This window comes from Rhincodon typus, chromosome 32 (genome assembly GCF_021869965.1).
Source record: "Rhincodon typus isolate 14 chromosome 32, sRhiTyp1.1, whole genome shotgun sequence".
Lineage (NCBI taxonomy): Eukaryota > Metazoa > Chordata > Chondrichthyes > Orectolobiformes > Rhincodontidae > Rhincodon > Rhincodon typus.
Genome location: NC_063363.1, coordinates 7,408,263 through 7,424,938, shown reverse-complemented (window position 1 = coordinate 7,424,938; position 16,676 = coordinate 7,408,263). Strand labels below are relative to the sequence as shown.

At 41.8% G+C, this 16,676-nt stretch overlaps 1 protein-coding gene across 1 annotated transcript in view; it reads left to right on the top strand.

The window, feature by feature from the left end:
* LOC125486752 (ATP-binding cassette subfamily G member 4-like) overlaps window positions 1-16,676 on the top strand; it is a 49,928-nt gene that overhangs the window by 28,629 nt on the left and 4,623 nt on the right. Inside the window, exon 2 of the mRNA XM_048615687.1 lies at window positions 6,927-7,164. Coding sequence (XP_048471644.1) covers window positions 6,927-7,164 — 238 coding nt within the window. The remainder of the gene's footprint in view (window positions 1-6,926; window positions 7,165-16,676) is intronic.

The window sequence follows — 16,676 nt, the reverse complement described above, 5'->3', positions numbered from 1 at the left end:
GATTTTTTTTTTGTTGTTTACTGTTTTAGTGTTCTTTCCCACTCACTATCTTTGCAAGGTGGCCTATGGAAGTAGGAACGAAATTAGTGAGAAGCATTAATTTGCATCAGGAAAAGAAATGGCAAACTATGGGAAGGAATCATCAGTACTTAAGGGAGCTGCTATCTTTGGGGAAGTGACTGTCTTTGTCATTGTTAATTGCTTTCACAGCTCAGTTGCTGGCCAGGGTGCCTGCCCAAAGGGAGCCTCTTAATCGTCACTGGGGAGTAACATCACTCTTGTTTCGTTCATGTTTACAAATTCCTCAATAGGGAAATGCAACCGTGTATATTAAGAAACCTAAGTGGAGATACATTGTAGGATGTAGATGTAGTTGGCTGGAATTGAGCTGAGGCTGCATGTGACTGTTCTTTGTGAGTGGAATAGAAAATGAAAAGATAGGGAGTTTGAGCATTTTGGGGCTTGGGAAAGAATGAGTTGGCACAGAAGGCAAGCTTTTTTGGATGTCCCTTGAATGGTCATCTTGTGCTGACCTATCACCAAAGGACATCAATCCCACAGGCAGTGGGAGCAAGGGCAACTGCAGTGATTATTTACAAAAGCAGACTGGGAGTACTGCAGCAGAAAATCAAGAAAATAAATGAATGAAGGTGGGGCACAGACTGATCATAAAATACATTTGCACAAGGAAGGCTTTTAGGCCCTCTTGGTCTCATTCTAATGCACCAAATTTGCTGCCTTCTAATGTAATGAAACAAGTCCTAGTCTCACTTGACCTTCCTGATCACTGGTTTCCAGCTATTCTTCCTGACAACTGTCTAACCACGACATCTTTAATGAATTCTGAAACTGCAATGTCATGAACAAAGGAGTCATGGTAATGGATTTTTTTGAGAAAGAACCAATCTGACTCAAACCAAACCTAATGAGAGGTTTTAAAAAAGTTGCTAGAAGTCACCTGATTATACAGCTACAAGCTCTATCAGAGAGTAGTGCCTGGACTGTTGAAAACCAGGATTTTGTTTTTATTCATTTGTGGGGAGTGGGTATTTTTAGGCCAGCATCCCTCCATTGCCCTTGAGAAGGTGGTCTTCTTGAACTTTGCAGTTCTTAGCACGTAGGGACATCTACAGTGTTTTTTGGCAGGATGCTTCAGGTTTTTTGACCCAGTGAGAGTGTAGGAACAGCGATGCAATTCTAAATAAGGATGGTATTTGACTTGGAGGGAAGCATGCAGGTGGTGGCGGTAATGCAATGCATCTGCAGACCTCCTCATTCTTGGCGGTAGAGGCCACACATATGGAAAGTGCTCTTAAAGATGCATGGGTGAGTCACTGCAGATGATGTATCCTGTTAGCACTGTGCATCATTGTTGATTGTGGTGGGTGGAGCTTTGCTCTGGATGGTGTCAAATGTTTTGAATGCTTTTGGGGGTGTACCAATTCAGGAAACTGGACAGTATTCCGTCACAATCCTTACTTATACCTTCTAGATGGTAGACAGGCACTGGGGAGACAGAAGGTGTTTACTCATCAAAAATGTCCCTTGTGGTTGACCTGCTGTTTCACCCATTGTAATTGTATGATTAGTCGAGTTCAGTTTCTGGTCAGTAGTAACATCCAGGATATTGATAGTGGGAGATTCAGCGATCCAAGTACCGTTGAATGTCAAGAGATGCTTGTTAGAAATGTCTCTTATTAGAAGTGCTTGTGTGACAGGAATGTTACTTCTCACTTATCAGCTCAAGCTTGGATGACGTTCAGCTATTGATGGATATGGGTATCGATTGCTTCAGTGTCTGACAGGCAAATGGAGGTGTAAGAATTCTAGCTTTTGAGAGCAACAGCAGATGACTTGAACTGTAAAGAGACTCAACATAATTAATATCTTGGTGTTGCACATCCTCAAAATTAACATGTCACTGTTTTGAGCTGTATAAAGAAACCTGCCTAAGAACAACAAGAAGAAGGTTTTAAGAACTACCCTTTAGAGAGCAGAATTTTTACCAGAGGAAGACAAAGTGAAAATGTAGACAGAAGTTATACACTGTTCTGTTGGAAGTGAAATTGCAGGTACGACAGAACCAGTGAAGAAGGAATCTGCTCTCTTTCCAAAGACCCGCTGGCCTTTCTGTGCGAAGGAAGACCAAGCATCCAACTGCAGAAGCCATCATAGCTGCTTGGTCTGACTTCAAGTGTCAACTTCTTTGCTTCAGCAACAAGGAACTTGGGCAAAGGGCCCCGACCATACGCCACGGAGAGATTTATTGGGATTTTCATTTTATAAGATTTTTTTCAACTTATTGGTGCTTATTTTAACCCTGACATCTGTAATTTCTTGTCAACAATCTTATCTCATTTTCATAGAACAGTACAGCACAGGAGCAGGCCCTTCAGCCCACCATGTCTGTGCTGACCATGATGTCATTCTAAATCAGTCCCATCTGCCTGCACTTGGTCTGTATCCCTCTGTTTCCTGTCTGAAGGTAAGGTACAAAATGATAAAGGTTCAGAGATCTCTAAGTTTAATTCCTGATCAGTGCTGAATTAGATGAGCTACACAAGACAGTAATAAAACTCCTGTAAAATTCTAATTACAATTTGGTCACTTATTTTGAGCAAGAACATATGTGGATCTTTGCCATGTTCTTGGTGAAGAACCTTTCAGTTCAGAATAGGAAGGTTGCTGACAGCCATAGATTCTTACTTTTTGTACCGAAGGAACCTTCAGTCATAACTTGTAATAAACTGACCTTTAACCTGTTTAAACAAAATGCTTGATTGCGGGTCTGCTATAACTTGAGTCAAGACCAAAAGAAAAAGAACTACACAAACTATATTCATTTAGAATTCACTCAGCTCATGGCTGGTGGTTGTGATAATGACCTTGTGTTACTGCTCTCAAAGATCTGAAAGTCCTATATTAGCTTTCTCTGTATCATCAGAGACCTGCATAACATCCTGTTGGAGATATCTTTCCAATGAAGTGTAAATTTTGACAGTAAGTTCTTTTGGGCCTCAGTCTTGTTTTGTTTAATGCAAAAATGTAGACTTTCAGTTCTGAAATAAGGTCACTTTTGAGTACAAAATCTTGAGTTAAAGCTGATTGGTACTTGCCCTTGTAAAACACATAAGCTCATGATCTGGGATGGATAGAACAATGGAGACTATGTATAAATGGGTCTTTGCCTGACTAGCAGGATGTGGCGAGTGGACTCCCACAGATGCCTGCCCTGGAGCATCAACTTTTTACAATTTACATCAGTGATTGAGGTGTGGAGGAATGAAGGTGTGGTATCTAAACTCACAGAAAGCACAAAGATAAGTGAGTTGTGAAGAAGGTATAACAAGGTTGCTGATGAATGTCGATAGTTTGAGCGAGTGGGCAAAAATCCTGGCAGATGGAGTGTAATGTGGGAAAATGTGAAGTTATTCACTTTGGTAGGTAAAATGAAAAAGCATTAAAAATATTATTTAAATGGACAATGACCACAGAATTCCAGGTTCCAGAGGGTTTCAGTGTTCTAGTGGATAACCCACAAAACATGAACATGCAAGTAAACCTGTTAGATGCTGCCTTTTTAATGAAGAGATGATGTCATGCTTCAGTTTTATAGAACATTGGAAAGACCACACCTCAAATACCACATTCAGTTATAGTCTCCTTTATTTAAGGAGGAACGTAGCTGGATTGGAGGTAGTTCAGAGGAGGTTTACTAGGTTGATACCTGAAATGAGTATCTGGGGCTTGTTTCCACTGGAGTTAAGAGTGAGGAATGACTTGATTGAACTATAGAAGACCGTGAATGGTCTTCACAAAGTAGACATGGAGTGGATGATTCCTCCTGTGGTTGAGACCAGAACCAGGGGACATTGTTTTAAAATTGGGAATCACCCTTTTCAGAAAGAGATGCAAAGAAATTTTTATTTTGGAGTTCTCTGCCTCCAAAGGCGATGGAAGTGAAGTCATTGAATATTTTAAGACAGAAGCAGATATATTCTTATTCGGCAAGGGAGTCCATGTTTATTGGGGATAGCTGGGAATATGGAATTCGAAATGCAAATAGATCAGCCATGGTCTTATTGAATGGCAGAATAACTTACTCCTGCTCCAATTTCATATGATTGTGAAATATATGAGAAAAGCCTCCAGCACAGCACTCCTGAGAGTTTATCCAGTTAAAAGACACTCCATACATTGAGTATATTAGTCCTTTATTATCTTTAATTATAGTTTAGCTGAACTGGGATAAATGCTTTCAAGGTATGTTCAGAAGCTCTTTGAGCCGCAGACTAAAATACACAAGTCTTTGTAACAGTGCCAACTTAATCATTTGTTTACTAAGTCAGCATAGACAAGACTAGCAGAAAATGCTTAAGCAAGACCCACATTTTAGACATAATTGCTTACATTCTGAAAAGCTGCATTGTTTCTGGATGGAATCAGGCAATTACATAAGGTTGCATAGGATGCGCTGAATACAAGCAGGTTATTCAGCCCCACCAGTCAATGCTGGTGTTATTTCCACTGAAGCCTCTTCCATCCAAACCTATCATTGTAGCACTGTGTTGCCTTCTCTCATATATGCTTAATTATTGCTCCTTAAGTACATCTGTACTGTTCACCTCAACCTCTACCTGCAATGATTGGTTTCAAATTCTAATCATTGTTTGGGTCAGGTTGGTTCATCTGAATTCCCTATTGGATTTCTTGATAACTATTTTGAAACGATAGCCCTGATTATACTCTTTTCCCCAATGGAGGAAACATTCTCTCTATTTCCACACTATTAAAACTTTTTGTCACTTTGTGTACCTCTGTTAAGTCACACCTTAGTTGTTTCTCAAGAAACAAGACCAGAACCAACCAGCCTGCAAGACCTCCTGTGATATCCTCATAATTTTCTGGTATCATCCTTGTAAGTCTTCTCTGCACCCTCTCTAGCACCTCTAACTTTAAGATGGTTAAAAGAATTATGTAATTTGTTGTCAATTTTATTGGTTCTTGCTATTCCTCCCTCAGCTTCCAACAGCCTTCTCCAACTTGGTGTCACCCATAAATTTAGGAATTGAGGTTTTCGATTCTAGATCATTACTGCTTATCGTGAACAACGGATTGGCCATTATATGTCTCAGTTCGATAAATGTAGGGCATTGAAGAATCCAAATTAAGAAGTTTTCTAGCCGGGAGCAAATGGGAATGGAGATGATCCTTTTAATAATTGTATACAAGGAGGATGATTTGAAAGTAACATTTAAATAATAATCTACATTCATACAGTTGCTGACTATATCTTTGACACACAGGTATCAAACTGGTAGTGGTTAATAGATTGATAAAGCACGTAGGTGATTTGGTGGTGGGGAGAAGAAAAGTTACATTGTGCCTAAGAACACTCCTGGGTATAAGAAAAAGAACTATTAACTTTGACAGAACTATTATCCCAGTGTATTTCATGTACATTGCATTAAATGACTGTTGTTAAATAGGAATATAAGCAGGACAAATTGTACATAGCATTTGTGTGTAAGGGCAGCTCAGTGGCTAACACTGCTGCCTCATATCACCAGGGACATGGGTTCGATTCCAGCCTTGGGTGTGTGGGTTTCCTCCGGGTGTTCTGGTTTCCTCCCACAGTTCAAAGATGTGCAGGTTAGGTGGATTAGCCATGGCCAATGTGGTGATAGGGTGGGTCTGGGTGAGATGCAGTTTGGAGGGTTGGTGAAGATTCGATGGGCTGTATGGCCTCTTTCTGCACTGTAGGGATTCTATGATTTACTGTCTAACATTGTAACCCTTTCTGTGCCAAGACAGAAGCCCCACTGAGTTCTGGAGGGGGACTTGAGCCCACAGTGCTCTGACGGAGGTGCATGTGTTACCAACTAAAACAAAGTAGTTTGGCCCTAGGGACTGTGTATGGGGGCCAGCATCAAGACTATAATTCAAGCAGGTCTCAGTCATCCTCCAAGTGATTGATACGGTGCCAAGGAGATACAGTTAAGATGAGAATATCCATTACTGCACAAGGTGACATCACATATCCGCAGTGGGGTCATTAGGTATTACTTGAGTCACACTTGTATCATATTTTGAACTCTTCATTCTGCCATGTCCCCATCACAGACGCCATGCACCATCCTGAGCTGGAACTATGTTGCCTGTTCCTTCAGTGTTGTTGGGTCGACATTCTGGAAATCTGCTCCTAACAGCAGTATAGGTGCTAGTACACCCCAAGGACTGCAACGGTTCAAGAAGGCAGCTCGCCACCACCTACTCCAAGGGCATTTAGGGATGGGCAATGCAGGCTGGCCTAGCCAGCAATGGCGTTCATCCCATGAACAAATATCAGAATTGTGGATAACCATGTTCAGATTTAGTTAAGTGATACTGATAATAATATCCCTGGACAAATCCAGCATTGGTTCCAACACCAGAATTGAACTGTGAAGTGCTTATGTTGACCAAGCTACGTACTAACCATGTAAATATTTAAAATTCCACTGATGTTTATTAACCATAGCCTGTTGGTAAGTTGAAACATCTTTGTAGCACCTTTTCACATGGAAATAGAACTAGAGCCTTCAGTCCTTTGTGCCTGTACAGTCATTAAGTGAAGTCATGGCTGATCTTGGATTGACATCCTCAGGATGTCTCCAAGTGCTTTATTGTCATTAGTGTACTCTTAAAGTATGGTCACTGTTTGTAATGTAGAAAATACAGCCAGTAACCTGTGCATACCAAGCTTCTACATACAGCTTCTAAATAAATGATCAGGTGAGAATGTTTTCATTGAGTCAAGACCGACATCATTTAACCACCTTGTTTCTATCTTTCGTGGAAAATACAAAAAATATGTCATACTTTGGAGCAGATCCAACAATTCAGTCATCCATTCTGATTGACCTTGTCTGTCTCTTGCCCCACAGCGTGGAGTGATGGCTGAAAAGCCAGTCGATCCTGGTTGTGTGTCAATCGCTTTGGAAGATGCGGTTTGCAATGGCGCCTCCCAGGATGCACCTCTCCTCACCACGCACCTCAAGAAGGTGGAGAACCACATCACTGAGGCACAGAGATTCTCCCACCTGCCCAAGCGCCCAGCGGTGGACATAGAGTTCAATGATCTCTCCTACTCTGTCAGCGAGGGATCTTGCTGGAAGAAAAGAGGTAGGCATAAGATTTGTTCCGCTTCTTTGTTCGTTTGTAACATACTTATGTTTATATTTGTTCCAGAATTCACAGAATAGTTATAGACCGTTCAGCCCCTCAAGCCAGTTCCATTATTCAGGCAGATCATGGTTGATCTATTCCCCTCCCTCACACCTTAACCTTACCATGAAGGTCCCACCTTCTCAACCCCTCGCCTGAGGTGCGTTGACCCTCTGGTAAAACTCGCCACCAGTTGTCTCTCTCTGATGAGAGAGCAGTCCGATGGGACAATGGTGACTTTACTTTGACCTTTGCACAAACGTTTGCACAACTTTGGTCAGAGATCCCTTGCCTGAGAAACTCTTTGAATCTCAGTTTTGAAATAGTCTGTTTTCCTAACATCAGCAGGGACAGGCAGTAAATGCTGACCTAGCCAGTGACACCCACAACCCACAAATGAAAATAGAACAAGCAGGTTTTTGGAAGAGCGAGTTTAAGCTTCCCTTTCTTGTGTGAAAAAGTGCATCCTGACATCACTCATGAATGACCCAGGTCTAATTAGTAGGTAAAGCTGTAACTAGATTCAATTAAGCTCATTGAAAGGGGGGAAAAAAATGATATGCTTCTTAAAGACATAATCCACTATGATCCATTGTTTAATCCACAGTAGATTTAATGCATTGCTCTTTAGTGCAGAATTTCTTGAGACTGATACTCAGAAGTAGAAGGTTTTGCCTGGTCAACTACATGATTCTTTTTTGAAGTAATGAGTCCAATGAGCTGGGAATTATTGTACACCAAAGGCTAATATTATAAACTCAAAACAGTTGAGATTTATGGTAAACCTGAGGATTGAATAAGAATTGTTTTGAGGGTAGAAAACAACAAATTCACATGAACGAAATTGTGCCAGAATCCGAAGGAGGTGGGGGTGGGTGGGGAAATAAGGAGTGGTGTTTATATGGGTCAGTTTTGGAACAACTGTTGTCTCTAAATTACATAAATCGTCTGGCTTGGAAAAGCTGGATCAAATGATGCGCTTTGTGGTTTTCCACATAACCTACATCACAGAGTTAGATGCTTTTTGATACAGATGTCTTGAAGTTTATTAACATCACTATTTACTGGGCTCCGATATCGCAAGCTTACACACACATTCTGGGGAACTGTGCTTGCTGGTGTTATTGTATGTCACATCCACGTAGCTGACTGACTGAAGACACTACACTGATTTGGATGGACAGTGGCTCAGTGGTTAGCACCGCAGCCTCCAGGGGCCTGGGTTTGATTCCACCCTCAGTTGACTGTCTGTGTGGAGTTTGCACATTCTCCTCGTGTCTGCGTGGGTTTTCCCCAAGTGCTGCAGGTTCCTTCCGCAGTCCAAAGTTGTGCAGGATAGGTGGATTTGGCCATGCTAAATTGCTTAGTGTCTAGGTACATGAAAGTTAGGTGGGTTAGCCATGGCAAAAACGCAGGGTCTCAGGGACAGGGAGTTTGGTCTGGGTGAGATACTGTTTAGAGGGTCGGTGCAGACTCGATGGGCTGAATGGTCTGCTTCCACACTGTAGGGATTCTGTGAATTCATTACACAGAGAGGTAGGCATCTTTATATGGGAAAGTCCCATTTCATAATGTCATTCAAGTGTCTAATGGTACAGGCACAACAAATTTCACAACTGATATCAAACCAGTAAGGACAGAGGCCTTGGAGGAAGCAGCTAAGGAAGCATGGAATGAATTAACTAAACATTTTAAATGGGCAAATGGAATTTATTTCAGATGAATGTAAAGTTCTGCACAAAGCATGGAGAAAATAACACACAAGCTCTGTGAATGATGCTGAAGGTCCATGATTGATGTGCTTATGCCTAAACGTGAAACTAGGGTACAGTCAGGGATGTTGGTATTTGCACAATGAATTCTGTTTAATAGTCTATTAAATAATGTTAGTACAACCACAGCATTTATTTGTACACATAGTGAAACAGCACAAAGTGTTTCACAGCATCATTGCCAGACAATTTGACACATGAGGGGGATATTAGAGAAGGAAGGCTCAGTGACAGTGGGGAGTGTTGTAGTAGAAAGAGATGGAGAGGTTTAAGAAGGTAGATCTAGATGGTAGGCTCTCAGCAGCTAAACGCACAGTTGCTAAGAGTGGAGTGATTAAAAATTGCGAACATGCAGGTAGCTGAATTGAATGAGTGCTATGATCTCAGAGACAGATTGAGATCCTCTTGTGTTACAGTGGTCGTGTCCCTATCCCTGGAATGGGAGCCTCCGGTTCAAAGACCCATCTGCTTCAGAGATGTTCAGCGATGTTGTTTACACATGTTGATTAGAAAAATAGAGTAATAAATTTTAGGCAGATTGGGGCCCTCTTGTGTTGCAGTGGTAGTGTCCCTACCCTTGGAGTGAGAGACCTGGGTTCATGTCCCAGCTGCTTCAGAGGTGTGTAATAATATCTCTGAATACATTGATTCTGAAAAATAGGTTAAATTAGTAAAAAGCAGAGGGAGATAGGGATTCAGGGGGCAGCAGACAGGCAGCTGTAACAGGATACAAGTCGGATTAAGTTGTAGCTGAACCATGCAGTACTCTGCTTTACCTGAAGCGGTGAGGTTTAAACAATGTAGAGAGAAGTTGCAAGACTTCTCCATCATATCCAAAATCTCTGCATTCAGGCAAGATTGGAGCAACCTGGTCTTTTCAGCCAGGAAAGAAACTTCCGAAGCTTTGATCTTCCATAAGATAACTATTGGAATGGAAAAGCAAGTGTGGTTATTCGTTGAAGTTAAATTGCAAGGGGACATGGATTGAAGCTAGTGAGGACTAAATTAGGAGAAATATCAGGACATTCTTCTGTAAGCAAAACACAGCAAACGTATGAAATGGACTTTTAGGAGGAGCATTGAAGGTGGAAACCCAGGGAACCTTTCAAGGGAAAATAGAATGTTTTAAATTGAAGACATTAGGATCTTTCTAGGTGAGCTCAACTCAATAATATGCCGTGATTACTTCGTGGTTTCTAAATGTGTAGGCTTGTGTTTGCATGAGAGCTGCTTTTGTTTGGATTATGGTTGGCATTCGACTACGTTAATTGACTCCTTGACAATGCTGTCTTCTGTTCCTGTGTGGCTTTACCTTTGTAATGGCAAAATACAATAGCAGGACCTAAAGAAAAAGTACATCCAGCCATCTTTGCTGGCACAGAGAGACCAAGATCTTCATGGTCATGAAATTTTCACACACACTTTCAGTCTTCACAGAGGTGAGGATCTTTATGGATCTCCAGCCCAGTAGCATTGTCTGATAATTGTCTTTTCCTACAGAATGTAGAATGTGAGAATATCCCTGCTGCTATTAAATAGGAAAACAGGTGTGCACTGGCTGGAAAACTTAGCATTATGCTGTCTGTTCTTGCTGAGTCTGTACTGTCAAGCTCCAAGGTCTGGGAGCATTAGTAAGTGATTCTATCAGCGTGAACATTAACTGGGTGAGCTACATTGTCTTTGCCACATTCATTATAATCTATGTGAAGGGACAGGCAGCCAAACTCAGTAATTTTGTGCCTTTGCGATTTGTAATCTGAACTTGTTTCATTTCTGCAAAAGCAGCACAAATTTCTATTGATCTGCTGTGTGAAGTAATGTTTTTGTTTGTTGGAAGGATAAAGGGCTGAAACCTCAAGGTGTTTTCAAAGGGTATTACTTTGTTGCACATTTTTTTGATCCTCGACCATCTTTTACCAGGGCAGCCTGAAATAATTGATAACCGGATCAAAGAATTACTAGCTGGTTGTGTCACAACCTACCAGCTCCACAATCGACAGAAGGGATTAAGTCAGCGATTAGTTTATTATTTATTTCGTTATTTTCACTAGTGGGATGTGGGTATTGCTGGCTGAACCAGCATTTATTGCCCATGCATAGCTACTATTGAGCTGTCTTCTTGAACCACTAGAGCCCATTTGGTGTAGGTAGACCCACATTGCCTTAGGGAGGGAATTCCAGGATATTAACCCAGAGACACTGAAGAATCATTGATATATATTTCCAAGTCAGGATGGTAAGTAGTTTGAAAGGGAACTTTCAGGCAGTTGTGTTCTTGTGTATCTGCTGCCTTTATCCTCCTAGATGGAAGTGGTCACAGGTTTGGAAGGTGCTGTCTAAAAAAACTTGATGAATTTCTGCAGTGCATCTTGTAGATGGTGCGCACTGCTGTTACTGAGCATTGGTGGAAGGAGTGAAAGTTTATGAATGAAGTGCCGATCAAGCAGGCTGCTTTGTCCTGGATAGTGTTGAGCTTGTGTGTTGTTGGATCTGCACCCTTCCAAGCAAGTACTCCACTTATTTAGAGTTCTTGGTACAATGTTGCTGCCAAAGTAGCTGCACCATCAGGAAAAACCTGGTGTGGAGCATTTCTTTTGTGTGGAAACATTTGGTAAGAGTGTTGGAAGTTCTCATAGAGAGGTGGAGAGTAAAGCAGGGGGTTGGAATGATAAGACCAAAGGCCTACAAGCTTGAAGTTAAGGCTGGAGAAGATTGCAGATTGGGGTTGGTTATAGCGCTAGGTGATGTAAAACAAAGCATGATACTTCTAAGTTAACCAAAATTGTGGAGGAACATGAGGCAAAGGTCCAATGTGGAGGAGACTGTTACTATGAGCCATAGAGAATATGCACTGATGCTACTCCAGACTTGTTCCTGGAATGGTGTAGTTACCCTATGAAGGGAGACTGGCCCTATATTTCTTAAGAGGTTAGAAGAATGAGGAGTTAGGTGGAGACAGCTCAAGCTCAATCATGATCACCTTGAATAACAGGAGAGGCTTGAAGGACTAAATAGTGTCCTCCTGTTAGATTTTTAGGTGTCCAGCTAAGCATGAGAGCACAGCTACTGGCTGGAGGTTATAATTACACTGTGATTTGGGCAGCTTCCATTATCAACCTGATAGAAATTTACCATGGAAAGAATTGTACGTGGAATTGCAAACATTTAAAGCACTTTCATAAATATACAAATGGTTTCTTATTCCAAGTGCCTTGATTTCATTTTGAGCTTGATAACCTCCTAAATTAAGCACAAGTGTTTGCTCATGCTGCTGTTGGTAACACTCTTTCCCCTCCACCCCAAAAACCCTACCGAAGCCAGGAGTATCAGTTCGTTATCCCCAGTGAGTTACTGAGGCAGTGCTGCACTCTCTCAGAAGGGCTATCCTTCAGGTGGCAGGTTCAACCAAACCCCATTCACCTGTTCTCTTGACTCCAGGGGCACTATATCTGAAAAGAACTCAAGATTCTCCCAATATTGTGGGAAATGCTGTTTCCTCAGTGGGCAGTGCTCGAAGCAGTCCAAATTACTATTCAACCCATTGTTCTTTAATAGGATCTTTGCTGTTTTCATTGGCTGCTGTGATTTGTTTGTAACAGTAGTCACTGCGTTTAAGTAATTCAATATAAATGAAGAGTTGCAAGATAATCCTGAGACATGATGAAGCATTATATAACTACAAATCTGTTTTGTTCTGTTTCTTTCTGTCTGCCCCTCCCTCATCTCCCTCTCTCTCCCTCTCTCTCTCTATTACCAGTCGCTGGGAAATATACAAGATGATCAGACCTTGTCCAGTCACTTGTGCTCAGCACGCTGTCCCTATTTTTCAGTGATAGTCATTTTTATTGTATTTAATTTTGCTCAGGATGTGCATGTCACTGGTTTGGCTAGCATTTATTTTCCATCCTTTTAAAAGCATTAATCTATGTCATTAATTCACAACTTGCTCACTGAACTCTGTTTGTCTGCTGGATGAAAACCTGAAGCAGGTCTCTGCTGAGAGAGCCTTGTCCTCTGACTGTCATTGAGTATGGCTTTTTCTGTGGATTGATTTGGAGCTGTCTGTTTGAGTTTTAAATCAGTTATCACAGTGTTGCCATGATGTCTGGTCAAATTTACTTTGACCCTACTCTTGATTTGCAGCAGTACACGCACCCAAAGATAATATAGGAGCATTAATGTGCTCTGCTGACATCATTCTATCGATGCATGCCAATCCATTTAAAAACACAAGCTTCAGTCTTCAATAATGAATATAGGTATAGAAATGAGTCCATTGGTGAGAGGTCAGATACTAAATGCTGTTCCTTGTACAAAACAGAGTCATCTAGACTAAGAAGGCTTCAGTTGATGCTAAAATAGCAAGTGGTGATAGAGGTATGATGTGTGTCCTTCAGACCTATTTGCAAACAGAACAGTTTTTATTCCAAGTTGGAACAGAGAGCTGGATTAAAGGAAGCATTTTCAGGATGGCAAGCTCTCTAAGAACTGGTATACTGCAGGGATCAATGCTGGGGGCACATTATTTACAATATATATTATTGACTTGAATGAGGGAAGTGAATGTACTATAGCCAGGTTTGTTCTTAAATCCATGTGGATTAACATGGATGTTGCCAGGGTTGGAGGGTTTGAGCTACAGGGAGAGGCTGAATAGGCTGGGGCTATTTTCCCTATTTTCCATGTCGGAGGCTGAGGGGTGACCTTATGGAAGTTTATAAAATCATGAGAGGCATGGATAGGGTGAATAGCCAAGGTCTTTTTCCCCAGGGTAGGGGAGTCCCACAACTAGAGGGCATAGGTTTAAGGTGCGAGGGGAAAGATTTAAAAGGGATCTAAGGGGCAACTTTTTCACACAGAGTGGTGTGTGTGTGGAATGCGCTGCCAGAGGAGGTGGTGGAGGCTGGTACAATTACAACATTTAAAAGGCACCTGGATGGGTATATGAAGAGAATGGGTTTGGAGATATTTGGGCCCAATGCTGGCAAATGGGACTAGATTAATTTAGGATATCTGGTTGGCATGGACGAGTTGGCCTGAATGGTCGGTTTCCGTGCTGTGTATCTCTAAGCCTATAACACAAACATAGGTGGGAAAGCAAGTAGTGAAGGTGACACATGGAATCTACAGTGGGATATAGATGGGTTTAGTGAATGGGCAAAAAAGCCCCTGGCAGATGGAACATAATGTGGAACAGTGTGAGGTTATGCTCTTCACCAGGAATATTAAGAAAAGCTAAATATTATTTAAATGGAGACAGACTCCCAGAAAGCTGTAGCATCCAGATTCACTGGGTAACATGAACGCAAATGGAATGTTGGCCTTTTATTTAAAAAGTAATGCGGTATAACAGTTGGGAGCCTTGCTAAAATTAAGTAACGCACTAGTCAGTTCACACCTTGAATGCTGTGCACAGTTTTGGTTCTCTTACCTAACAAAGTATATAGTGGCATTGGAGGCAGTCTAGAAAAGGTTCACTAGGTTGATCTCGGGTGTAGCAGGGGGACTGTCTTATGAGGAGAGGTTGAGCAGGTCAAGCTTTTTTACTCTTTTGGAGCTTAGAATGAAAGGAGACCTTTTTGAAATGTGTTAGATTCTTAGGGGGCTTGGTGGGGTCAATGCAGAAAGGTGGTTTCCCTTGTAGGAGAGTCAATAACCAGATGTTATAATCTGAAAGTAGAATATCAGCTATTTAAGGCGGATGATTTTTTTTTCACTCTAGAGGGTGATGATTCTGTGGAATTCTTTACCGTAGAGGACTCTGGAGGCTGGATCATTAATTATGTCCAAGGCTGAGATAGACAGATTTTTAATCAGTAAGGGAATCAAGGATCATAGGGAAAGGCAGGAAGGTGGAATTGAGGATTATCAGATCAGCCATGATCTCGTTGAAGGTGGAGTGGACTTGACAGGCCAAAGAGCCTACTTCTGCTCCTGTGCCTTATGGTCTTCTGTATATATACAAGCAGTCCATATCCAAATGCAGCAAGGCCTGGACAATATCCATGTTTGGGCTGACAACTGACAAGTGACATTCCTGTCAGCCAAGTGCCAGAAAATGACCACCTCCAATGGGAGAGAATCTAACTATCCTTCCTTGACAATGACATCGCCATTATTGAATGCACCCATTGTCAACATCCTGAGGGTTCCTATTGATCAGAAACTGAACTGGACCGGACGCATAAATACTGTGGGTACAGCCGCAGGTGCAAGGCTAAGAATTCTAGAGTGAGTAACTCGCTCACCAAAACCTGCCCAGCATCTACAAGACACTGGTCAACAGTGTGATGAAATTCGTCCCACTTGCCTGGATGAATGCAGCTCCAATGCTTGACGCCATCCAGGACAAAGCACCCCACTTTATTGGCACCACATCCATAAACATCCATGGGGCAGGATTTGACTTGGCTATGAAGCACTCTGTAGCCAAATAGCCAACTGATGCTCTTTGTCTAAAGGATACTCAGTAAGGCAGCCAGCAACCAAGGAGCTGTTATACAACATGAACCGGCACATTCAGAAGGAGAACCTTGCAAAGGAACTTTGGAGAGAATATAAAAATTAACATTTCAATTCTCACTGTGCGTTCAGAATCAGGAATTCCTTCTGGACTCGCTTACATTTGAAAACTGGTCATAGGAATTAGGGAGCCAACAGTGAACTGTATTTTCAGTGAGTCAACATACAGACATTGTCACAGTTCCCACATTATGGTTTCTTCATTCCTCTGGAGTTCACAAGCACTGTGCTGATTAGGGTAAATTCGCTTTATCGTATGTGCTGATGCCACAGCCACTTACACTTAAATGCATCAGCTCCCTCCTTTGCACAATAACTTATTCTTTGCTCTCGCCTTCACAGTCTCCGTCTTTCCTTAATTCTTAGGAACTGGTGACATATTCAACTCAGGAAGGTGTGTGGCTTGAAAGGGTACTTAAAAGTTCCCATGAACCTGCTGTTTTTGCATTTCTGGCTGGTACAGGAAGTGATTTTGGAAGGTGCTATCAGTAGACCCTTAGCTGTAGCACATCTTGTAGATGGTACACACTATAGCCACTGTGTATCAGTGTTGGAGGAAGAGAACTTTTTTGAAGGTGCTAATCAGATGGGCTGCTTTGTACTGAATGATGGCTAGCTTCTTGAATGTTGGTGGAGCTGTACTAATCCAGAATAAGGTCTTGCTTTCCTGACTTGTGCCTCGTAGTTGGTAGACGGGCTCAGAGAAATCAGGTAATGGAGTATTCGCTGCAGAATTCCCAAACTCTGACCTCTCGTTGCCACGACATTTGTGTGGCTGGTTTATTTCAGTTCCTTGTCAATCTCCCAGAAGTTGATAGAGGGGGGATCCAATGTTGGTAATGCCATTGAATGTTAAGGGATGATGGTTAGATTCACCCTTTCTGGAGATGATCATTTTCTGACAAGTAAGTGGCATGAATGTTACTTCCACTTATTAGCCGAAACCTAGGATACTGCCCAAGTCTTGCTGCATATGTAAATGGACTGCTTTAGTATCTGAGGAGTCACGAGTGGTGCTGAACAATGTGCAGTCTTTGGAAAACACTCTCACTCTGGCATAATATTAGAGAGGAAAGGCATTGATAAAGCAGCTAAAGATGATTGGGCCTAGGACACTACAGAAATTGTGCAAAGATGTCCTGGAGCTGAGATGACTCATCACCACCACCAACAACA